Below are 25,864 nucleotides of genomic sequence, written 5' to 3'. Positions count from 1 at the left end.
AGATATGTACTATTTTAAGCTACTCGTTTTGGGACTATTTGGGTAACACCGTTGTGACGTCATTTCTACGACTTCAAAGCGGCTCCGTCAGATGACGTTCTATGTTGACGTCGCTCGCTGGTGTGATGGGACGGTCCCGTTATTCCATTCGGCATCGGCAAGCGATGGAGCGCACGAGGAAGACCATTGTCCGGCACCGAGGCCGTTTTGCACTGGATCATACAGCGTGGATATGTTTTGTTTTTATCCTGAACGCGTCCGCGGCGTTTGCCGCTCACCTGCGCCCGTGTAAAGAGGTGAGAGGTCATTCCCGTTGATGTTTCTGCGTTCATAGCCAGCGTTTATTGCGATTGATACACTCGTCCAGTTCATAAATCTGATTTTCAAGCATCTGTGGTTTTCTATACATTTATTTGTACTTTGGGGATCAGTGTCTTTACTGACACGTGCAGCAAGATAATGTAGGTTGTCACATCTTACAATAACCAAAGTAACAGGTGCGTCAGATACTACTCTAGGCTACACAGATTGAAAAGCCCTAACCAATGAGAAGTAGGCTTTCTGAATAATGTAAAAGGCTGGTTTAGACACTCAATATTAATTGTTATTTATGGCTTTCTTTGCTTTAACATGTAGGAAATACCGTTGCCGAACATCTAAACATGCTTTTACAAAAGATAGTTCTGCAAGAGGCTTCTTGAGAAACCTTAAATCACTTCTCTGGAAGCTTAGAAGTGCTTAATATGACACTTAAGTTCTTACAAGAGCTGTAAATTCTGTCAGTGCTTCCTTCACTGCGGGAAATGGCTTTTGATGCTCTGAATATGTATTTAGGTTCTTTGAAGTCATGGTTTAGGCACTTTTAGTTCTTACAGTATGGCAGTTTATTTGTATTCTTTATCAATTTTATTTTAAATAAACTGCGTACAGGATACAAATATCTTAAGATTTAAAAAAAATATTATAGAGGTATTCAGAATCCTTTTTAAGCTGAATATCAGTTTATTCCTAAGTCTTTTGTGTATTTGATTATGGCATATTAAGGTATCTTGAGTTATTCAGATGCATATCGATCAAGAAACTGATATGCTTTTTGTCTCGGTATATTGATTGGTGTCAGATTGCTGTTTGGGATGAGCATCTCATTTCAAATATGCATTTGTCATCCAGCCAGGGTGTGTTTTGTGTCTAATGTTATGGTAATGGCTGAATGAGGTTCCAGTGGAGTGCTAAGCGGAGCTTTTCAAAGATATGATCAACCCTGCGTGCCCATCTCAAGAGCCTGGTGATATGATGCTAAGAATAGCCTCACTGAAACCGCTTTCACTGAGAGCTCAGTACCTCCTCTGTGCATGGAAAACTGTGACTGTGTGTCCCATAAACTAAATGATTGACTGCAGTGCTTGGCTATGAATAAGGAACAATATTGCAGAATTGGAACTATTTGGCTTATGCATTCACAAAAATCAGACGGTAATTGCACACAGTTCCCTCAAAGCTGCATTAATTATTTACATTATCTGGTAAAGCCTGGCATATGAAGTAATAGTTTTCTTTTTATTAATCAAACAGTTTATCGAACCTTTAAAAAAAGGTTATCATGTAAGAGTATAAAGAGAGTAAAAACAGCTTTTTTGTTTTTATCTAGAGGCAATTTTATAAAGTAAGATGCAATTAATGAGATCTTAAAAAAAATCAAAAAAAAAAAAAATCAGTGTAGCATGCTATTTACATAAATAGGATATAAGACAAGTTATTTAAAACATGCTAACAAACAGAATTTTTTTTTTTTTTATATATAATCTGAGATTCATGTGATTCCTTAAAATACTCAGTTGCTACATGCATTGGGAAGTTTAGAGTTTCACATTCAAATCTGATTCTTCATATGGCAAGATTTGATAACCAAAGCACTGAAATATTAATCTTTTGTTATAATGTATTAAAGTGATTATAGTGGCTGCATAGAAAGCATGGATTTTGCTACATGAGTTTTAGTGAGCTGTCTTGCATTGTGTCATTCAGTGGCACATTAATACAGTATCTGTGGTAATGGACTAGGCTTTTGTATGGTAATATCTGAGACTATTTCCTGTTTTGAGCTGTGTCTCTCAGTCTGCCCTCCCGTATGTTGACCTGCAGGGCATTCTGGGTTTTATTATCAGCTTCCTCCTGATAGCTGCCTTTCCTTCCCAGTCACTCAATAAGTGCTGGAGGATCTGCAGGCATGTGATTTACAGAAATGATTTGGAGGTTTTCCATTGCATTTTGGCCAAGCAAAATGGTCAGATCTCCGCTAAATCAGTAAATCTGTAATATTAGTAGTGGGCATTTTGATTCATTCATTGATCCAGTGGCTCTTTTGAATCGGTTTACTAAAAGAGTTGCTAAATTTTTTTTAATTAAATGTAGGTTTTGTTGTTATTCCAATAGGTAGGAAATATGCTTCTCTTTGCATATAATGAGCGAGTCATTCATCGAATCACTGAGTTGACTAAAACAAGTCATTTTATCTTTTATTGAAATTCTGAATCTTTTTCACGCAATTCTTTTCTCAATTGCGAGTTATAAAGTCAGAATTGCAGGATATAAATTTGGACTTTTTTAACATAATTGCGAAATTATATCTCGCAATTGTGACATTTTTTTCTCAGAATTGTAAGTTATTAAGCCAACTGTGACATATAAACTCGCAATTCTGAGAACATATCTAGTCCCCCCCCCCCCGAATTAGACTTTATTACTCACAATTGTGAGTTTATATTGCCGATTTCTGACTTGCGAGAAAAAATCAAATAAAATATGTTCCAGTTCGTTATCATAACATGATATCCAAGTTGGTTGTTCAGTTGGTTTATGAACAAGAAATAGCAGGTATGTGTGGGTTTTTTTTTTCTTTTTTTTTCACACAAACATGATGACCCATATATGTCACCACTTTATTCAATTCATCGTCGCATTTTGTTCAGTTTGTTCAGGAATAAGACATGTCTCCGATGTCTCATAAAACACATCCCAGTTTGTTTAATTTGGTTGAGTCTAACTCAGACTCAAAACACAGATTCGTTGAGTGAAGGGGAAGTCAGAGCAAAATCAGTCAGTGCATGGTTGTTAACAAGAGAGATCTGTTCAAAAACTTGAGAACCGTACACAGTTGAAACCCCACTAATGCTGATGTCTAGAGAGGAAAGGGTGCGGACACAGCAGACTCAGGACAGATGACTCATGGATTTATTAAGGCATGTTACGATCTGTTTTACTGTCCTCTGCATTAAATCCACACAATACTCAAACTCCCATGTGCTTTACTCTTTTACAGTCAAACTTCACACATCCACACCCACAAAACACAAGTATCTTGTTAAATTTAGACGTGTTGTTTGTTTTCGCAGGCAGACTACTACTTTCAGTACACGGAGTGTGACAGCACCGGGTCCAGATGGAGGGTGGCCATTCCTCTGAATCCAGGAGAGTGCTCAGGACTGCCAGAACCTGTGCAGGGCACCGACTGCAGTAGGTTCACATAGTGTGTTAGAGAGACAGGAAATTTTTCCAGTTTAGGAAATAGACATTGCTTGTTTATTTGCATGTTCATGCATGAATGTGTACACTAATGTGATTCCATGCGTTTTGAATGTCAAGTGTGTGAATTAGAACAGCATGTTTGTCACCCCTTATCAGCACAGAGGAATTTCCTCTTGGACAGAGTATGTTCAGTGGCCCCAGAGTAATCATTCCCAAAACCTCACAGAGTCCTTGGCCCCTGTATTTTATTTCTAGTCATGTGTAATATGAACGAAAGGTTCATAGTTTGAAAAATGACCTTTTTACTTTATTAATACATTTTTGAGGTTTTATTGTGCACATTGTTAATATCTTCATAAATATTCATCAAAACATTGATGAATATTGATTAAATTATTTTTGCTTTCTTCTGACACAACAAAGACTACAGAGGTGGAAAAATAAATTAACAAATAAAATTTTCTCATGACTTATAAAATAGGCGCCACTCATTACCTTATTTCTTGCTAATTATTAATTTGAAAATTTGTCGCATCACGGAAGTTAAAAACTTGGAATTCTGTTGAATGATGATTGTAATATATATATTTTTTTATTACAGGAAAGCTGTCATTATTGATTTTATAATTGACAATTACACTTAAGTTAATATGTAATTCGTTATGATATCAGTAATTTAAATTATTTTTATTTGCCCCGAAAAAAAGCAAATAAAATTAATTCATTAATTAACCAAAAATGCTAAATAGAATTAAAAAAACAAACATTCATTAATTCATTTTTATTTGTGTACGTTAGTGGGCTGAATGTTATGACCTAACTGATATAAGATCTATAATAATAGTTTTGGTGCACTTGACCCACCCAGTATTTGGATTAGTGATTGATCTGGTCAGTATGTTCTCTTTGGCATAAAATGTATTGTACATTTTGTTACGTCCTTTGGTCAGCATTCTCGTGCAAAGCGGGGGAGTTTCTGGAGATGTCTGCTCAGGAGTGCACTCAGTGTGCGTCTGGCACTTACTCGCTGGGCAGCGGCCTGCGTTTGGATGAGTGGGACGACATCCCTCCTGGATTCAGCAGCCTGGCAACCAGCCCTGACAACGCACCCAACGGACAGAATGCGTCCACCTGCAGCAGGTCAGTTCCTTTTGAGGAGTCAGTCTTGTATAAAAGATTGTTTTGTAGACCACATGATTTTTGCTTTCTGTATTTGGTGTGTTTTAAAAGGTATTGATTTTGTGTTCTGTTTATTTGTCTAAATAGAAATAAAATCCAAATGCACAAAAGACAACATGCATATAAGAGAGTTTTACTTACAGCCAGTCAGATTTATATCAAAAATGAATGTTCCCAATCCATGTTCTCATTTGTTTGTTTTCATCAAAGTCTTTGCAATAAAACACTGTATTTTTGCCCTTTCCTTTTATTTATTTATTTAATATCAGAAATTTGGATTAAAGCATACACAGACTTATTCATGCAGGCACACACATTTCCAAGGACATGAAGCAATACAAGTATTAAAGCAATCATTTATTTTTATCCTGTTATATAACTTAAGACTGTAGTCACCACAGTGTGTGTGTGTTGTGTATTTGTGTGTGTTTAGTGCAAAGTGGGTCGCTCAGGGCTCGTATCTGGAGTCCAACAGAGATGAGTGTACCGTGTCTCTGATCTACACTGTACACTTGAAGAAGCCGGGATCAGTGTCCTTTGACTACCAGTATGTGGATAACAGCATCTTCTTTGAGTTCTTTGTAAGTTTGGATTCCATTTTGGCTGTGAAATATTTGTGTGCAAGATATTTTAAGACATCAAAAGCAGCTATTTTGTACTGCAAAATATATATATATTTTTTGACAGATTCAGAACGACCAGTGTCAAGAGATGGACCAGGATTCAAATAAAAAATGGATCAAATTAACTACTCATGGAGAGTGGGGAACACATAGTGTAAGTCAAAAACACTTAACTACACACTACTACTACCACTACTACTATTATTATTATTTTATTTTTTATATACACTCATTTTATTTTTTGAAAGTCTGTTCTGCTCACCAAAGCTGCATTTATTTGAGTAATAAAATATTGTGAAATATGATTGCAGTTTAAAATAATTGTTTTCTCTTTAAGTATATTTTAAAATGTAATTTATTCCTGTGAAGCAAAGCTGAATTACAGGCATTGCTCCAGTCTTCAGTGTCGCATGATCCTTCAGAAATCATTGTAACAGAACAGTTGTTTTCCTCATATATATATATATATATCAGGTGAATCTGAATTCTGGCACTAATATCCTGTATTGGAGAACCACTAGAGTAACACTCGGCTCTAAAGCAGTCAAACCTGTACTCCTGAAGAACATACGGATCGAAGGTCAGGATGCGCTACGAATGTGTTCTCCATTTTAATCTGAAAACAACAACAACAACAAAAAAAAAGATTATATGACACCATTTCTCTCCTTCAGGTGTGGCATATACATCAGAGTGTTTTCCATGTAAGCCTGGGATGTTCAGCCGCACCCCAGGCTCCTCCTCCTGTGAGCCCTGTCCACGAGACACGTACTCTGGCCGAGGGGCCAGCTCCTGCACACCTTGCAACACAAAAACACACTATGCCTGTAAGTACATGCATGCAGATGAACACCACATATGCATAGGCCTATTTATTTGATTTTATTTGTTTAACTGCATGATATGTGACCATTACTCAACATAAAAGAAATGAAAACATGCAAATTTTGTGTGTGGTTTGTTGCTAAACCACTGGAATATTAAAATCACAGGGTGCTTCAAGTAATTATTTTAAGGCCAAATGGGTTTGGCTGAAAAAAGAAAAAAAAGAAAAGAAAAGAAAAAAAAAAGAGATTTAATATTTTTTATATTTTGATATTATCATATTTTGTATACACACGTACATATGACAATAATTCCTTTTTAACACTTTGAATAGTTTTGCTTGTGTTATGCTTGTCTTCCAGTTCCCAGCTGTTCATGTCTATGTGAGGTATGACTCTTCTCTATCTTTAATAGCAGAAGGCTCTGCCATGTGCAAAAGTAGACCTCCATGCTCCAAAAAAGACTACATCCAGACATACAGCACTTGTGATAAAGATGGAAAGGTAAAATAATTATCTAAAAAAAGTATATGTACTGTATTTTTTTTAAAGCATAAGTGTCCCATATTTATTTTATATATACACTTTTATATACATTTGTAAATGAATATACACTCAAGCTTGCATTTAGTTTTTTTTATATGCTGTATATATACACATACTGTGTGTGTGTGTGTGTGTGTGTGTGTGTGTATATATATATATATATATATATATATATATATGTATATATATATATATATATATATACACACACACACAAAATATGAAAAAGAGTAATGTAGTAAAATAGAAATATTCTTTATTTTTCCATTTAAAACATTCAAGTACATAAATGCTGTCTCTCTCAGACTCAGGTCATTTATAAGTGGGTAGAGCCTCAGATTTGTTTGGCAGCTGCTGCTGGCGCAGTAACACTGCCACCTTCTGGTCAGCGTGAGCCTTGCCCACCCTGTAATCCTGGTTTCTATAACAACGGCACTGCCACCTGTTCTCCCTGTCCACCCGGGACTTACTCTGATGGGGTCAAAGGTGAGAAACTATCCTGACATCTTAAAAAGGACGTATGAATTATGATTATTTCAAAAGCATGAACATCATTTCAAACAAACGGCCAAAAGATATTAAACATGGATTGTGTGGCATCTGTAGCATGCCAGCCTTGTCCAGCTGGCACAGAGCCTGTCCTCGGGTATGAGTACAAGTGGTGGAACGTGCTGCCTGCCAACATGAAGACATCCTGCTTCAACGTGGCCAACAACAATTGTGATGGATTGAATGGTGAGAGATTACATGAGTATGGTGCGGTATTATGTTACAGCATATGGCTGTAATGGCTGTTTTTACTGCTAGGTGTCGCTGTTGCATCACTGATAAATTTAAATGGGATTTTTCTACATGCTCTTATTTTTTTGTGTATATTGTGTGCATAATACCTTCATATCTCGAACATTTTGTGTGTTTTAGGTTGGGAAGTAGCGGGTGATCATGTACAATCAGGAGCAGGTCGTTCGGATAACGATTATCTCATATTAACTCTCACGGTGCCTGGATTCAAGTGAGTCTTCAAGTACTTGTCTACCTCCACACAACTACACTGTTCAAGTGCCACCCACTGCACATTACGTTCATTAAAGCTCATTAAAGCCTTGTGTGATTAGCATGGTTAAAATGCTGTACATGAACCTTTCTGCTGTGTGTGTTTGTAGTACAAGAACATAATGTCCTTTTGGTACAGAACTTGGTGTGTATGCAGAAGTGTTTGTCCTTACATAACCTGTGCTGTCTGTTTAGAAATGAGTCTGTTACTGTTTGTCGTATCAGGTTGCCTGTGTCAGTTCGAGGAGCATCTGACAGTGAGTACGGCCGGATCACTTTTGAGTTTGATACCAGCTGCTCAGCTGACTGCGAGTTCTACTTCATGACAGTGAGTGTGTTTGCAGTTCTATTTGCTGTTTTTGTTTTTTGATGGACTGGTTTATCTGCTTTTAAATGTGCACTCAAAATATTTTTATGAAGTTTGGTACTTTAGACTTGTTAACTCTCCCCACACACGCATTAACCCTTTCTGCCTACAGAAATATGTAAAATATACATTGAAACTCAAACTTTTTTTTTTAAGTCCACAACCCACCCCAAGTCCCCCCCCGTTGAGGTTACTACAATTTCTAATGAGAATGGGTAGAATGTATAAAATCATGCACATTCACATGAGATGAAGATTCACAGCATATGCAAAAAAAAAAGAAAAAAAATTACTTTTGGGAGTCACACTCATGGTCTTTGTGGTCAAAAGTGACTGGACACCTGAAATGTAACTTTTTTTTTTTTCTTCAGTAAAATATTTTAACATATTTTAGTTTAATAATATTTTTTTTCTTTTGTATTTTGAGAGAACTTTATGGTACTAATTAATTTTTATGCAATAATTATGATAATTTTTCCCCAAAATTTATGATCATTGTCCCCCAAAATTTATGATACCCCCCCCCCCCCCCCAAAAAAAAAAAAAAAAAAATATTCCCCCCCCCCCCCCAAAAAAAAACTAAACCTGTAATTTCATGGTGTGAAAACTAGATTCCTGTACAGGACTCTATAGTGAGGCTTGTGAATTCCCTAGTTTTTTTTTTTTATACATAATTGTTTACTTTTATTAGGTTGTGGATTTAAATGTATATAGGCATTCTCAAAGACTACTTTTTGTCAATTTTTATATTTTTAAATCTTTTAAATGTTGATTTGAAGTGCAGTTTTTTGAATTATTGTTTCTACATTCAAACCTAAACACAGAAAGCACACAAAACATAAAAATTCTATAAAAAACTTTTTTTTACTGATTATTGATTTTATTTGACATAGTTGCAGTGTTATAGTCAAAACCGGTTCATACAGTAGGTGTGTGTGTGTGTACAAGTGTGTGTCCACACGTGTGTGAGTTGGTGTATTGATTTTGCACTCTAGATGTTTTAGAGTTTCACCCCTTCATTGCTGTGCGTTTTTTTTCTGCATTGTGGGGGATTTGTAGATTGTACACAAACATTTTCTGTATTTAAGATTTTTTTTTTTCCCATTTCCCATTCATTTCCTATGGTCAGACTTTTTTTTTTTTTTGTTCACATACCAAGTACCATGAAAGTCACCAAGTTTCGTACCACACAAGTGTTTTAAAGACATTGCCCCCCGCCCCCCCAAAAATTAAGAATAAGAAAAAATTAAACATTTTGATTAAAATAGAATCAGGTCCCATTGGGTCCCACAACATGGACAAAAATACTATAGAAGTCAATGGGAAAATGTCAGATCAATCAATCAAATTGACAAGTCAAATGATCTTTTGTGTTCCACAGAAGAAAGAAAGTCATAGAGGTTTGGAATGTAGATAATAAGTAATTGTACTATGTACTATGCCTTGACATTTACTAAAAGTGGTCAGACTTTAATTTCTTTTTTAAAGTGTTATTGATTTTGTTGTTGCTTCAGGATGTGAACAGAAGGAGCACAAATGTCATTGAGTCATGGGAGGGGAGTAAAAGCAAACAGAGTTACACGCACATCATGACTGAAGACTCTTCTGTTGCGTTCACCTGGGCTTTTCAACGCACCAGTCAGGCTAGTGATGTCAGTACAAATACATTCACACTCACACTGATAAAAATCATGTCTATAGAATGACAGTATTCATAATGGTCATTCCCACTGTCCATCAGGTGCGTCAGTATGTGAATGACATGGTGAAGATTTACTCTGTGACTGTCACTAATGCCATGGACGGAGTGGCGTCAGCGTGTCGAGCGTGTGCCCTGCAGTCTCAGCAGGCCGGCTCCTCCTGTGTGCCCTGTCCAGCTGGACACTACATTGATAAAAAGACCAACCAGTGCCAAGAGTGCCCTCCTAAACACCGTCCTATCTGGGCATCACATCTATGGCAAAGAAGCATGCCAGCCATGTGGGCCAAGCAGCAAAAGCAACAAGGTATTTCAACCACTGTTTCTCAGTTTTTAGGTGGCAGAATAGCACTTTTTTTTTTTTTTCTTTTTTTTAATTTTCATATATTTATGTTTTAATTTATTTCTAGATATAATTATTTGTTTATTAATTTAATTTTTTTTCTTCTTATTAAATATAAAAATTATGAAACTGTAATAAATATAAAGAATAAAAAAAAAAATTATAATAATTTATTATTATTGATCTAATTTATTTTCTCCTTATATGCGTATTTGTATATTAAAACATGGCCTTTTCTATGGGGTAATATTGGTGATACTTTGAATTTAAATATGATACGTAATGTAATATTTTCAAAAATTTGGCTAATCTCATTTATCACTATTCACTATAAATATTCAGAAACTACTGAAAGAAAATATGGCGAAGGGTCACTTTGTATGAAAAATGCTGTTAATTTAAGTCATTATGTAAATTGGTAAAATTTATCATTTTGAATTGAACAAACAAACAAACAGATACATAAGTCTTAATTCCATTAGATTAGTGGTTGAGAAAATAGGTATTACTGAAAGTGCTTCAGGAGTAATGATAACTAATAAGTGTATGACCGTTCTCTCTTGAATGTTTCAATTTTAGGAGCACAGTGTGTGTTTCAGCGACTGTTTGTTCACATACACTCACCAGAATCGGACACTTCAGTATGACTTCAGTGCTCTGACCTCTGCTGGGTCCATCATGAATGGGCCCAGCTTCACTGCAAAAGGCACAAAGTATTACCACCTCTTCAATATCAGCCTGTGTGGAGCTGAGGTACGACACCAACACCTGAAATAAGTAGAAATTACATCATAATGTTACTTATTCCTTCATCTGTCTTTTGTCAGGGTCACAAGTCTGCGGTCTGCAGAGATAATGTCACAAACCTGCCCAATGAGGACGCTGAAGGTGGTCAGCTGGGCAGTTCAGTGGAGGCTTTTCTCTGTCAATCAACGATTATCCCATCTGATGGGCGGGGCTTAAGAACAGCTCTTTCCTCTCAGTCCATTAGCCTGGCCGACACTTTTCAGGGTGAGATCATTTCATAATTGTTCACATACCAAGTACCATGAAAGTCACCAAGTTTCGTACCATGATTTTTTTTTATTGATGTTGAATTCTGTGATCAGAAGTGTTTGGAGTAAGAAAAAATTAAACATTTTGATTAAAATAGAATCAGGTCTCATTGGGTCCCACAACATGGACAAAAATACTATAGAAGTCAATGGGAAAATGTCAGATCAATCAATCAAATTGACAAGTCAAATGATCTTTTGTGTTCCACAGAAGAAAGAAAGTCATAGAGGTTTGGAATGTAGATAATAAGTAATTGTACTATGTACTATGCCTTGACATTTACTAAAAGTGGTCAGACTTTAATTTCTTTTTTAAAGTGTTATTGATTTTGTTGTTGCTTCAGGATGTGAACAGAAGGAGCACAAATGTCATTGAGTCATGGGAGGGAGTAAAAGCCAAACAGAGTTACACGCACATCATGACTGAAGACTCTTCTGTTGCACTCACCTGGGCTTTTCAACGCACCAGTCAGGCTAGTGATGTCAGTACAAATACATTCACACTCACACTGATAAAAAATCATGTCTATAGAATGACAGTATTCATAATGGTCATTCCCACTGTCCATCAGGTGCGTCAGTATGTGAATGACATGGTGAAGATTTACTCTGTGACTGTCACTAATGCCATGGACGGAGTGGCGTCAGCGTGTCGAGCGTGTGCCCTGCAGTCTCAGCAGGCCGGCTCCTCCTGTGTGCCCTGTCCAGCTGGACACTACATTGATAAAAAGACCAACCAGTGCCAAGAGTGCCCTCCTAACACCGTCCTATCTGGGCATCACATCTATGGCAAAGAAGCATGCCAGCCATGTGGGCCAAGCAGCAAAAGCAACAAGGTATTTCAACCACTGTTTCTCAGTTTTTAGGTGGCAGAATAGCACTTTTTTTTTCTTCTTTTTTTTTAATTTTCATATATTTATGTTTTAATTTATTTCTAGATATAATTATTTGTTTATTAATTTAATTTTTTTTCTTCTTATTAAATATAAAAATTATGAAACTGTAATAAATATAAAGAATAAAAAAAATTATAATAATTTATTATTATTGATCTAATTTATTTTCTCCTTATATGCGTATTTGCATATTAAAACATGGCCTTTTCTATGGGGTAATATTGGTGATACTTTGAATTTAAATATGATACGTAATGTAATATTTTCAAAAAATTTGGCTAATCTCATTTATCACTATTCACTATAAATATTCAGAAACTACTGAAAGAAAATATGGCGAAGGGTCACTTTGTATGAAAAATGCTGTTAATTTAAGTCATTATGTAAATTGGTAAAATTTATCATTTTGAATTGAACAAACAAACAAACAGATACATAAGTCTTAATTCCATTAGATTAGTGGTTGAGAAAATAGGTATTACTGAAAGTGCTTCAGGAGTAATGATAACTAATAAGTGTATGACCGTTCTCTCTTGAATGTTTCAATTTTAGGAGCACAGTGTGTGTTTCAGCGACTGTTTGTTCACATACACTCACCAGAATCGGACACTTCAGTATGACTTCAGTGCTCTGACCTCTGCTGGGTCCATCATGAATGGGCCCAGCTTCACTGCAAAAGGCACAAAGTATTACCACCTCTTCAATATCAGCCTGTGTGGAGCTGAGGTACGACACCAACACCTGAAATAAGTAGAAATTACATCATAATGTTACTTATTCCTTCATCTGTCTTTTGTCAGGGTCACAAGTCTGCGGTCTGCAGAGATAATGTCACAAACCTGCCCAATGAGGACGCTGAAGGTGGTCAGCTGGGCAGTTCAGTGGAGGCTTTTCTCTGTCAATCAACGATTATCCCATCTGATGGGCGGGGCTTAAGAACAGCTCTTTCCTCTCAGTCCATTAGCCTGGCCGACACTTTTCAGGGTGAGATCATTTCATAATTTAAAAACTAAAAATTTATTCTGACTTCTTGATAGTGTAGCATTTGTGTTTTTGATGTGCATGTTTATTTTTTTTTAATTTGTTTTTATTAATAATGATAATGATTAATATGGTAAGTTATGACTTCAATTAAACGTTTAACAGACTTTCCATTATCTGTAAATAATGGAGAAAAGCATCCTTAATAGCTTATTGAATTATAAGCCAAATCCCGATGGGACTTCTAACTGAAATAGAATCATTTGCAGTTTAATCATCAAAGATCAATAAGTATGAAATATTACCTATGAGCAAAAACATTGTCAGCGCTGCTGTTGTTAATGAGAAGACGACGTGGGGACTGTGGCAACTATAAAACATCTTCATGCAGTGTTATTTTTTTTGTCTTTACTATCTGAATGCATTATAAATGAGTAGATTTTGAAAGGCCAGTTATGCAAAATATATTTTTTATGTATACAAGAAACAGAATAGCAATGTTTTCCACACACCTTCCACATAAGTAATCCTGTAACACCCCAACATTCCTGCCTGAAAACAATATATTATGTAATATTTATGTAATTATTATATATTTAATGAAATTATTTAAATGCAGAAATTAGTATTATTCTTTAAATATTCCATTTACATTTTATATGTTCATATGCATCAATGCATGTTTCCAGCTTTAAGCTTTATTGGGACCTATATGGAACACAATATTCAAATCTTGTATGTTGTTATGTTCTCTGTACAATTCAAAGGTGATCTCATTTTTTCATAAAAAGATTATAATATTCTGACAGAGCCCTTAAAATTAGGCAAGCTCCAGCCAATAAAAATGTGCAGTAGTTTTCTGTTGCTTTAATTCATCTGCGTTCTCAGATATAAAACTCAGCATATATAAAACAGGCTTCTTGTTTAGAGTTCTCCGACCGCTGCCACAACGCCAGGGCCCAAACCCTCCATCTGCTGTAGGTGAACCAAAAACAACTGATAGCAGCTCTCAGTGATATGTGTCGGGTCCCCGCTATAATAGCAGCAACATTCACAAATGTTTACAGAACAAGCGGGAACCCAGCGTGCCTGTAGCTTTCTATATTTCAGTTTTATCACGTGATAGAAAGTCTAAGGTCTTTTCAAGCTCAAGGGCAAACTCATCGAATCTGCGACCTATAATGCATCAAACTAAGATTGATATAAAGACACAAAGTACTGCCATCAAGTTGGCATTTTTAAACATTCGCTCACTAAAAAATAAATCATTTCTAATCAATGACTTTATAACCACAAACAATCTGGATTTTATGTTTCTAAATGAAACATGGCTAGAAGACAGCTGCAGTGCAACAGTCCTCAATGAAGCAGCCCCTCCTAACTTTACTTTCATGAGTGTCTGCAGGACTGTTAGGAGAGGTGGAGGTGTAGCTGCTCTATTTAAAAATGTCTATCAATGCAAGCAAATGTCATTTGGTCAGTACTTGTCTTTTGAATATCTAGGGATTGTGCTGAAAGGTGCTCCACGCATTCTGTTTATCATTATTTACAGGCCTCCAAAATACTCTCCAGCCTTTGTTGAAGAGGTCACAGAAATGCTATCAATGATTTCCTCAGAGTTTGACTGTTTTGCTATTGCAGGGGATTTTAATATTCATATAGATAATGCAGAAAACAAAATTACAAAAGAATGATAACGGTTCTAAACACTTTTGACCTGATTCAGCATGTGCATGGACCCACACACAAAGGTGGACACACTCTAGATTTAATCATCAGTAGGGGTCTAAACATTTCATCCATTGTTATTAAGGACGTAGCACTATCTGATCACTTCTGTATTTTCTTTGATATATTGATCTCTGCTACCAATGAATCTAGATCTGTCTCTGTCAGAAGGAGATGCATTAACGATAACACTAGTGTGCGGTTTATGGAGGCTATATCTCTAACACCAAGCATTTCTGCAGACTCTGTTGATATTCTCCTTGATTCCTTTAACTCAAAGTTAAGAATGTTATTGATGATATTGCTCCAATAATAGTCAGTAAGAAAACAAACAGACAGAAATCAGTTTGGAGAAGATCAACAGCAGTTCAGACTATGAAAAGACAATGCAGAAAAGCCGAGCGGATGTGGCGGAAGACGAAACTTGAAATTCACTATAGCATTTATAAAGACAGCCTTCATGCTTTTAATGTGAAACTAGCCACAGCTAGACAGAATTTCTTCTCAAACCTTATAAACAGTAACTTAAAAACAACACTCGTACTCTTTTTGCCACTGTTGAGAGACTGACAAACCCCCCAAGTCAGATTCCCAGTGAAATGCTCTCAGTTACCAAATGCAATGAGTTTGCTTCCTTCTTTTTCTGAGAAGATCATTAATATCAGGAAGGCAATTAGCACATCCTCAAGTAATGCAGAGGTCAGACAGATCTGGACGCAATATCAAAAAGATACTATGTCTATTTTTGAAGCAATTGATAGCAAAATTTTGGAAGAAATAGTGCAGCACCTAAAATCGTCAACCTGCGATCTTGACACACTTCCCACATCTTTTTTCAAAAGTGTGCTTAACTGTTTAGAAGCAGATCTCTTAGAAGTGGTGAACGCCTCACTTCTTTCTGGGACATTTCCAAACTCCCTGAAAACTGCAGTTGTAAAGCCCCTCCTGAAAAAGAGCAATCTTGATAACACCATTCTGAGCAATTATAGACCAATATCTAATCTTCCTTTTATAGGCAAAATTATAGAAAAGGTAGTTTTTAATCAGCTGAACAAATACTTAAACTCAAATGGATACCTGGACAATTTTCAATCTGGTTTTCGACTGCATCACAGCACAGAGACAGCGCTCATTAAGATAATAAATGATATTCGCTTAAATTCTGACTCTGGCAAAATATCAGTGCTGGTATTGTTAGATCTCAGTGCTGCGTTTGACACTGTCGATCATAACATACTACTAGAGAGACTGGAAAACTGGGTCGGGCTTTCTGGGATGGTACTCAAATGGTTCAGGTCATACTTAGAAGGGAGAGGTTATTATGTGAGTCTAGGAGAGCATAAGTCTAAGTGGACGTCCATGACATGCGGAGTCCCACAAGGCTCAATTCTGGCACCGCTTTTGTTTAGCCTGTATATGCTCCCACTAAGTCAGATAATGAGAAAGAACCAAATTGCCTATCACAGCTATGCTGATGATACCCATATTTACCTAGCCTTATCGCCAAATGACTACAGCCCCATTGACTCCCTCTGCCAATGTATTGATGAAATTAATAGTTGGATGTGCCAGAACTTTCTTCAGTTAAACAAGGAAAAAGCTGAAGTTATTGCATTTGGAAACAAAGATGAAGTTTTCATGGTGAATGCATACCTTGACTCAAGGGGACAAACAACTAAAAATCAAGTCAGGAATCTTGGTGTGATTCTGGAGACAGACCTTAGTTTCAGTAGTCATGTCAAAGCAGTAACTAAATCAGCATACTATCATCTAAAAAACATTGCAAGAATTAGATGTTTTGTTTCCAGTCAAGACTTAGAGAAACTTGTTCATGCCTTTATCACCAGCAGGGTGGACTATTGTAATGGTCTCCTCACCGGCCTTCCCAAAAAGACCATTAGACAGCTGCAGCTCATCCAGAACGCTGCTGCCAGGATTCTGACTAGAACCAGAAAATCTGAGCATATCACACCAGTCCTCAGGTCCTTACACTGGCTTCCAGTTACATTTAGGATTGATTTTAAAGTACTTTTACTCGTTTATAAATCACTCAATGACCTAGGCCCAAAATATATTGCAGATATGTTCACTGAATATAAACCTAACAGACCACTCAGATCATTAGGATCGAGTCAGTTAGAAATACCAAGGGTTCACACAAAACAAGGGGAGTCCGCCTTTAGTTACTATGCCGCCCGCAGCTGGAATCAGCTTCCAGAAGAGATCAGATGTGCTAAAACATTAGTCACATTTAAATCTAGACTCAAAACTCATCTGTTTAGCTGTGCATTTGTTGAATGAGCAATGTGCGATGTCCGAATTGATTGCACTGTATTTTACATATTCACTATATTCTATGTAAAATCATTTTCTATTTTTAACTGTTTTAAATTCATTTTAAATACGTCAATTTTTAAATCATTTCCAATGTTTTAAAATTGCCTGTTTTATGTTTTTAAAATTGCTTGTTTTATTTTTGTTATTATTTTTCTTCATGATTATTTTACCTTCTTTTTATGTAAAGCACTTTGAATTACCATTGTGTACGAAATGTGCTATATAAATAAACTTGCCTTGCCTTGCCTTTCTGTTTTATTAGGTTTAATTATTTGAATCTACGGGTGGTCCTGCTTACTAAGCACTTCCTGCAGTGCTGCCTGTCACCCCCATGTGTCCTCTAAGACAGGTTGTGTGTGTTTGTGCCACAGGAGCCACAGTGGAGAAATCTCTTAACGGAATAACCACCAGACCAGAACTATTTCCATCTGCATCCGAGAGAATCCCAGATGTCCACTTCTTCTATCGGTAATGGCATTTACGTCATCAAACCTAAAGTGCCTCTTAAAGTTCCTCTCATATGGTTATCTGGGGTTTTATTTGGAGGGTTTTTTAAATAAAGTTTAATGTTTGTTCTTTTCCCTCTATCATCCATTACATGTTTAATGGCGTCTTTTATTTGTAAAGATCTACACAGTTCACAACCTCATGTCCGAGAGGCAGGAATGCAGTGGTTTCACTGCGCTGTAACCCAGAGAAAACAATGAGGGGAGACTTATCTGTGTCAGGGTCACAAAACATTTAAACACAATCACTGGAACACACACACACACACATATTTCCACTATCGAACGGCCAACAGATATTTCCACTATCGCTGTTAATGGAGTCTAAAATTGGCACAGGGCATCTCCCATCATGCCGTATCAAATCACCTCACTGCAGGGCTACTGAGTTTATGTATTACTCTTGGTTTATTTTTATTAAATTTATTTTGGTTATTGCCAAAGGTGTAGTCACTTATTTTGCTGCATTTATAATATAGATTATTAATATAAATGTAATTATTGATAATATATTTTAATATATATTATTAATTATTGATTATGTATTTATTTATTTATGTGTGTTTGTATGTAATGATTATGTTTTTATGATAGTTATATTTATAGTATAGTATTTATAGTTTATCTCTCTCTCTCTATATAGTGATTATATATTACATTGTGTTTTAGGGATATTTTATAAATAAATTTTAATTTTGTTTTTATTTAATTACCCCCATGTCATTCCAAACCCTTGAAAGCTTCATTCTTCTTTGGAACACAATTTAAGATATTTTGGATGAAAACCGGGAGGCTTGTGACTGTCCCATAGACTGCCAAATAAATAACAGTGTCAAGGTAAAGCTTCGTTTGTATTGGGTAGTCAGTTTAATTTATCTGCCATCAGTGATTCAACCGTAACATTATGTATGAACGAGAATACTTTTTGTACATGAAGAAAACAAAAATAATGACTTCATTCAATAATTCCTCTCCTCTGTGTCTCTCCAAATCAGCGTAGTGCCATTTTGCCAATTCTGAGCAGTACACAGGCGGCGAATGGTCTTCTGTGTGAGCCGCACCACAAGGATACGTTTTTTATGTGTATTTATGCTTTGGTTTGAAAGCAAACAATGCATCGGCACAGCGCAGCTGAGACAGAAGGCCGTACGTCGCCTGCGTACTGCTCAGAATTGCCAAAATGGCGCTACGCTGATATATATTATAGATATTAATATTTTTGTAATTACTGTGTTTTCATTTTTGGTATAATAATTATATTATATATAATTATATATAATTATATCTATTAGAATATTATACAATGAGTTTCTCTTAACTTTTTTTTAGACAGTGTTAAAGATCACTCTACGATGGTTTCATTCAGGGTTGCCAGGTCTCAAACAAAACCAGCACAATTAAAACTATCCCCACTGTTTTTTTTTCTTATGGGTTTTCCTTCCATGAGGGGCCCCCTCTGTTGAAGCTGCATTACAAGGAGATTGCTAGAACCTGCAGACCCGCGGCAACAAAAGCAACAACAAAAGTAGTGTAAAAGTAGCTCAATTCCAGTTTATATTGACCTCCTCTGTCCTGTGTCAGTGAGTGCCCTGCAGGGACCTGTGACGGATGCACGTTTCACTTCCTGTGGGAGAGCTCTAGCGCATGCCCGCGCTGCACTGCTGTTGACTACCACGCCATTGAAGGAGCCTGTAAGGCAGGAGTTCAGGTACACTTTCATTAGTTCTATTGACGAGTTACTGTATACAGTGTTTGTGTATATTTTATATATATATATGTGTGTGTGTGTATGTGTATGTATGTATGTATGTATATATATATATATATATATATATATATATAATATATATATATATATATATATATATATATATATATATAGTGTGTATGTGTATGTGATATATATTAATGATTGAGAAATTAGTTATAATGATTGAAGTGCAGTTAAAATTGGCTTTGGCAGGGAACTGCAAGTTAAAACATACTTTAAATCAGATAATAGTCTGATCCTCGCTGATGTAAGTAATAAAGTGAGTCTACTAAAGAAAAGCATCTGTCGTGACTTGTGCATATTCTACTGAATTTATCATCAGAAGTTCATCTAGGGGAAGTTTGTATTCTTCAGAACTCCATGTGGTGACACACATGCGGAATATTCCTCACATTAAGCCGCCAAAACAAAAATGATGAACAAAATCACAGTGGGTGTTCACGTATTTGTGACAGGTGCAGTTTGAAAGATGATGATGACTAGCTTGAAAATTATGCTCGAGTGATGCTCGAGTGACACAAATAACTTTATCGTATTGTTACAAGTAGAAAAGGGAAAAACTAAGTACATTACTGTTTTAAAGTCTGGTGTCAGTAAGTTTTTATTTATTTTTAAATAAATGAATACTTTTATTCAGCAAGGAAGCATTAAACCAAAAATGACAGTCAAGACATTTACAATGTTACAAAAGATTTCCATTTCAAATAAATGTTGTTCTGTACAAGCTGCACAACAGTTTTTACAATTGATAATAAAAGTAATGTTCCTTGATCAGCATATTAGAATGATTTCTGAAGTATCATGTGACACTGACAAAAATTCAGCTTTGCATCACAAGAATAAATTACATTTTAAAATATATTCATGTATGTATTTGTTTTGTTTTATTTTTAGTACATTTATTTAGTTTATTACCAAAGGTGTGTGCTATTTATGTTGTAGCATTTATCAAAAACTTTACTGACCCCTGATAAAAAAAAAAAAAATAAATAAATAAAAAAAAAATCATAATTCATTAGTGATGTCATTTACAGATCACAAAATGAAATATTAAAATGAAATAAAAAAAATGAATACAAAATCCAAACTTAGTATATTCTACTAAAACTTTAAGAGAGTAATCTAAAATCTAAGTATAATAACTTAATTTAACTTGTTTTTTGAAAAGACCTACATATATATAGGTCTTTTCAAAAAAAGACCTATATATATATATATATATATATATATATATATATATATATATATATATATATATATATATATAAATATATATATATAATATATATATAATATATATATATATATATATATATATATATATATATATATATATATATATATATATATATATATATATATATATATATATATATATATATATATATATATACTAGACTTCTCATATCTTCTTATAACATCACAAGAAGTTTATGTCCAGTCGATAAACGTCAGATACAAACATCTATGAATATTTTCCATCACTTAAATTAGCTTGAAGTCAAGGCTGGGTCTGTGGTTTTACAACTTTAGATACAGCAGATCTTAGCAATCTTTAAATATCACTTATACTAAATACCAGTTCTTGAAAAAGAACAGAACTTAGTTCCCAGAAAAACAGAGAAGACAAATTTAGTAAAACATCCTTGCATATAAAAGAGTTTTATTTTATTATTATTTTTTTTTAAATCACAACATGCCTTTATATGTGGAATCTAAAAGAAAATACTACGTCAATGGAATATGAGTATAAATGGAATGCATAACAATAAAAGAGAATAAATGTATGATGCCAGTAACATAAAACAGTAATATGAATATAATGTGAAGTAATAATAAAAGAATCATAAAGAATAACTTATAATGATTAATGTATAAATGAATATGAAAAATATAACAACATTGGAAATTTGCATTCACCAACCCCAAACATTTGAACATAGTGTGGCTAAACAATGATTTTCATAAACACAAAAATTACCCACGATTAACAATGTATTGATGCAAATGTTCATTCTGGACACTGTGTTTGTATGGACTGAACCTCGGCTGTGTACTGGAGGACTGACTCTCCCGCCGAAGAGAACGTCTCCATGTGAAGCCGTTGATTTCTGGCTGAAGGTGGGCGCTGGGCTTGGAGCGTTCTGTGCTATTCTGCTCGTCTCCCTGACCTGCTACTTCTGGAAGAAGAACAAAAAGTATGATTCTTGTTTTTGGAGATATACAACCATTTCTCTTTGTTTATGCTAATAAGGTTCGTGCTTCTCTATCTTTGCGCTCGGATAGGCTGGAGTATAAGTATTCCAAACTCGTGATGTCGGCCAATAAAGAGTGTGAGTTACCAGCGGCGGACAGCTGTGCCATTATGGAAGGAGAAGGAGACGAGAACGAGGAGGAAGTAGTGGTTTATGCCAACAAGTCTTCTCTTCTGGCTAAACTAAAGGCTGTTGCTACTAAGGTTAGCTAAACAACAGCAGGTTTAAATGATTTCCTTTTAAAGAAACATTGTAAATGGTGCCATAGCAAAAGCAATCTCTCCCAACTTTCTCCTGTCACTCTTTACTATTTTTGTGTATTTAAGAGGCATAAAACCCAGAAAAGCAAGTACTCAGTTTTCAAGAAAATAATCTGATTGAGGAAATTAGACATCAACACCACTGAACTTCATTGCTATACTACTTTTTTAAAATTGAGTTTGTGCTGCATCAAACAGAAACGCAAGAATAACAACTCTTCATTTACATTACATTTGCACATTTAGCCAATGCTTTCATCCAGAGTGATTTAAGTAAGCGGAACAAAAGTAATTAGTCAAGGAGCCGACAAAAGTTGTAATATAAAATATATTTATTTGACAACTAGATGCTAGAGAAGAGGAGAAATGCAGAGAAGTTTTGGTTTCTTTTACTTTTATTAAATAAGGATGCTGTAAATTGATCAAAAGTAACAGTAAAGACATTTATAATGTTACAAAAGGTTTCTGTTTTAAATAAAGACTTTAGAATTGTCTAAATAGGAAAAATAGTCAGTTTCCTTAAAACTATTAAGTAGGAAAAATAAGCACCGATAATAATTGAGCACCAAATCAGCATATAAGAATGATTTCCTGATGACCTTAAAGACTGGACAAGGCTGTTAAAAATTCAGCTCTGTTAGATTTTAGTTTAAAATATATTAAAATAGAAAACTGTTCTTTTAAATTGTAATATTTCACAATATAAAATTTTCTTATTGTATTTTCGAGCAAATAAATGCAGCTTTTGTGAGCATAAGAGTCTTCTTTAAAGATGTTAAAAAAAAAAACATAGTTCCAAATTTTTGTGTTATTTAGTGACCTCTACTGGACATTCACGGAAGTGTTTTTGAAAATATGCTTTAAGTTCTTAATGATTTTCCCTTCCACACCCTTCAGTTTCTTCGCAGTATTTCTGTTGAAATGACCTCAGTTCAACCCTCCCTGTACTCTTTTCCCTCGCCTTGCTTTTCTTTGTCTTTCCCTCTTTTACCCCGCGCTAGCAGCCACTGCAGTTGGAAAGTGAGCTGCGAGTCTGCGTGAGGGTGGGTGTGTATATGCCTTGATGTTTAACTCTGGGCAGCTGATGGAGCCGCTGAGGGACTTCTAGAAACATCTGTAAGATTAAAGACTGTTGAGCTGCATTGGCATATGCGGCGTGTCACACTGTGTTCACGGCCAATTAGAAGAGTTTGAAAGAGAGAGAGTTGTATTCAAGCGGCACTCTTCAGAACTTCCACTGTCACTTAAAGTCTCAAGCGTTCAGTACTGAAAAATTTCCTGCATTATATGGAGTCAGTTTTGGTCCTGTAATTATCAAGGTAGTTAATTAAGAGAATAATCTGTCCAAATCGAGAGTTTTTAATCAATCATGTTCCTGGTGACTGGTTGGACTTGGATAAACCCTGCTGAATGGGGAAAAAATGTATTAGCTGGTCTCCCAGCCTGGTCTTAACGGGGTTTTGGGCACTTTGGGCCAGCTTGGTGAGGCTGAAAGATCAGCTTAAAAAAAAAAATTAATACTTTTGCTAAATATGGGTTACAAACTACACATAATAATAATAATTACAAGCACACTTTATCAGAACACTTTTGGTGGACAAAAATCCAACATTAGAATTCTGAACAAGTTTATCTATTCACAAAGTATTTAAAAAAATATATTTCTGTGTGTCTAGTGATAGGAAAAGTCTTGTATGTGAAAGTACATAAATTTGAGACAATTTTAAAATGTAGCAAAAATTATGAGCCATTTTCTGTTGTTCTCACAGTGGAGTGTATAAAAAAACCTACAAAAATATACTTTTTTTCAGTTGTTTTCTGAGAGGTATAAAATATATATATATATATATAACATTTTTATTTTATTTAATACTAATTATTTAAAACTGCTTATATATGAATATTCATAACTGTATTCTTACTGGTTGAAATATTTTATTTTTCTCAAGGTTCTCAAATTATATTTATTAATAATTCTGTTTTTAGTGGCGTATGTTATTTTTTTTTTTTTTTTTTTTTTTTGAAAAGTCAACATATTTTGTAGTGAAATCATTTCCAGAGGTGGAGAAAGTTAATACAATGTGGTTAAAAAATACAAGAAGACAAAAATATGTTGATTTAGAAAAATGTACACATGAATCATTCACAATAAGACCAGGAATGTGTATTCATCGTAAACCGGGTCTATTTTAATATTATGTTGACTCACACCACACAAGATAGCACTATTTGTGAGGAATTTAATTATTTAAAACTGCTGCTGATGGCACAAAATATTAATCTAATAAGCTTTTAAGAAATAAACGACACATATTGGGTAAAATAGTTCAATTTAAGCTTTCAGTTTTGAATGCAACACATTTTAAGTCAACGTTTCTCTCAGCTTAAGGGATCTGCCATCTTGAATAGTTTTTTCACTGCACTTGCCAAAAAGAGTTTTTAAAATGCAGGATATTATTGTTGGCTAACTTTTAGAACAGGCTTTGTGTAGGGAGCATGCCGCTGTTGCATTAAAATACTGTCTATGTAGGAAACTAGGTTTCATAACCACACTTATGTGTGAATAACAGCGTTCCAGAAATCTGTGCCATACAGAGGCAGTTGCAGGTCTTTTGTCTTCCTGTTTAACAGACGTAGCTGTTTGATTTGCACACTGGTTGTCCTGGTAACGCACGGTGTCCGCAGACAGTCCTTGGCCTTCGCAGGGCAGGCTTTTCAAAGGGAGGCGACCTTGACGAAGAGACTGATTCCGCACTCTGTTTGTGTACATTTGTCGCGCCCGCGTTCAGCGATTTGTTCCCATTTCGCCTGCGTTTTCAAAACCGTGTTCCTGTTTCTAGGGCAACAAGAAGAGCGGTGAAGCCATCCAACTGCAATTCTCCAATACAGAGAAGTCTGTGTGGGGATAGAAGAGGAGCGAAGAGGGACACGGAAAAGAAGGAGATGAATGGAAGTTCAATATCACACGCAGTGGCCTTAATAAAACAAGGGCACAAGTGTCCGAGGAAGGAATATGGGTTAAACAAGCCTGCGATGGCTCAGGAACCCGGATGGACGTGCTTTTATGAATATTCCTGTCGAGATTGGACACTATGCAGTTGTGTATGTGTTTTCCTATTGTAAATGTGTGAAAATCCCCTCCCTCTATAGTGCCTGGGTTTCTCTAGAAGTTTTTTGAAGCGACAGGCACGACTTTACACGAGTGCTAGCTTGTCAGAGCGAATGTAGCCAAGGGTCACACAAATATACTCAGACGATAAGCTTTACTGACAGACGCTTCCAATCCCGGCTAAACAGCACTGGAAAGCCATGTAAAGTGTGTTGTGTTCAAGTGAGGCTCTCTCTCTCTCTCTCTTTTTTTTTTCTTTTTTAGTTAAGTAACCTTTTTGACTGTGACGGTGACATTCCAAATGAAATATGACATGAATAAAGTCTATGAATAAAGAGATTACAGCAAAGCAGGAGTCATTTCTGTACAGCTATTTTTATGATTTTTCGACATACCTCTGTGTTAATCTGGCTTACAGTACCAAGACAAACACAGGAGCTTTCAGGAGAGAAGGATTCCTTCAGAACTGTGACTGCAGACTGAGGTGATGAAACATTTGCAGTCTAATTAAGGAACTTAATGAACTGCCGGTGGGGTTTTTATTCATGAAATTTTAAGACCCATCGACATGAAATCTGGGGAAATGATCTGCCGAGACCTGGATTGATTCTGGATTGAGGTGTAAACCTGTGGTTTACAGTGCCGCTGGGATTTAGTTGTTTTGTTTGGTCCACTACTCTGAAGTGTTAGATATACTGTAGGCAATATTATTCACTTGAGTAATTCTGTGATTTTTCTCATTTTGTGTGTGTGTGTTTACAGTGAATTGAACCTGTAACTGTGTTCAACTGATGTCAGTTCTTGATT

General features: G+C 35.5%; 1 protein-coding gene across 1 annotated transcript; it reads left to right on the top strand.

Annotated features, from left to right (window-relative positions):
* The first annotated feature begins 14 nt into the window (after nt 1-14).
* On the top strand, nt 15-25,287 carry LOC109064753 (endosome/lysosome-associated apoptosis and autophagy regulator family member 2-like). Its single transcript, XM_042744380.1, has 22 exons — nt 15-296; nt 3,393-3,513; nt 4,476-4,665; nt 5,138-5,285; nt 5,392-5,481; nt 5,802-5,907; nt 6,002-6,154; nt 6,567-6,655; nt 7,003-7,183; nt 7,304-7,432; nt 7,619-7,709; nt 7,976-8,078; nt 9,632-9,769; nt 11,787-12,050; nt 12,663-12,836; nt 12,911-13,094; nt 17,528-17,624; nt 17,784-17,882; nt 19,241-19,370; nt 21,453-21,631; nt 21,720-21,891; nt 24,789-25,287. Exons 1-22 carry the CDS (start codon nt 102-104, stop codon nt 24,855-24,857), a joined length of 3,102 nt encoding a protein of 1,033 aa, XP_042600314.1. The 5' UTR covers nt 15-101; the 3' UTR covers nt 24,858-25,287.
* The last annotated feature ends 577 nt before the right edge of the window (nt 25,288-25,864 follow it).

Source organism: Cyprinus carpio, chromosome B18 (assembly GCF_018340385.1).
Source record: "Cyprinus carpio isolate SPL01 chromosome B18, ASM1834038v1, whole genome shotgun sequence".
NCBI lineage: Eukaryota > Metazoa > Chordata > Actinopteri > Cypriniformes > Cyprinidae > Cyprinus > Cyprinus carpio.
Note: the sequence above shows the minus strand (reverse complement) of the source record. Positions and strands in the feature narration are given on the sequence as shown.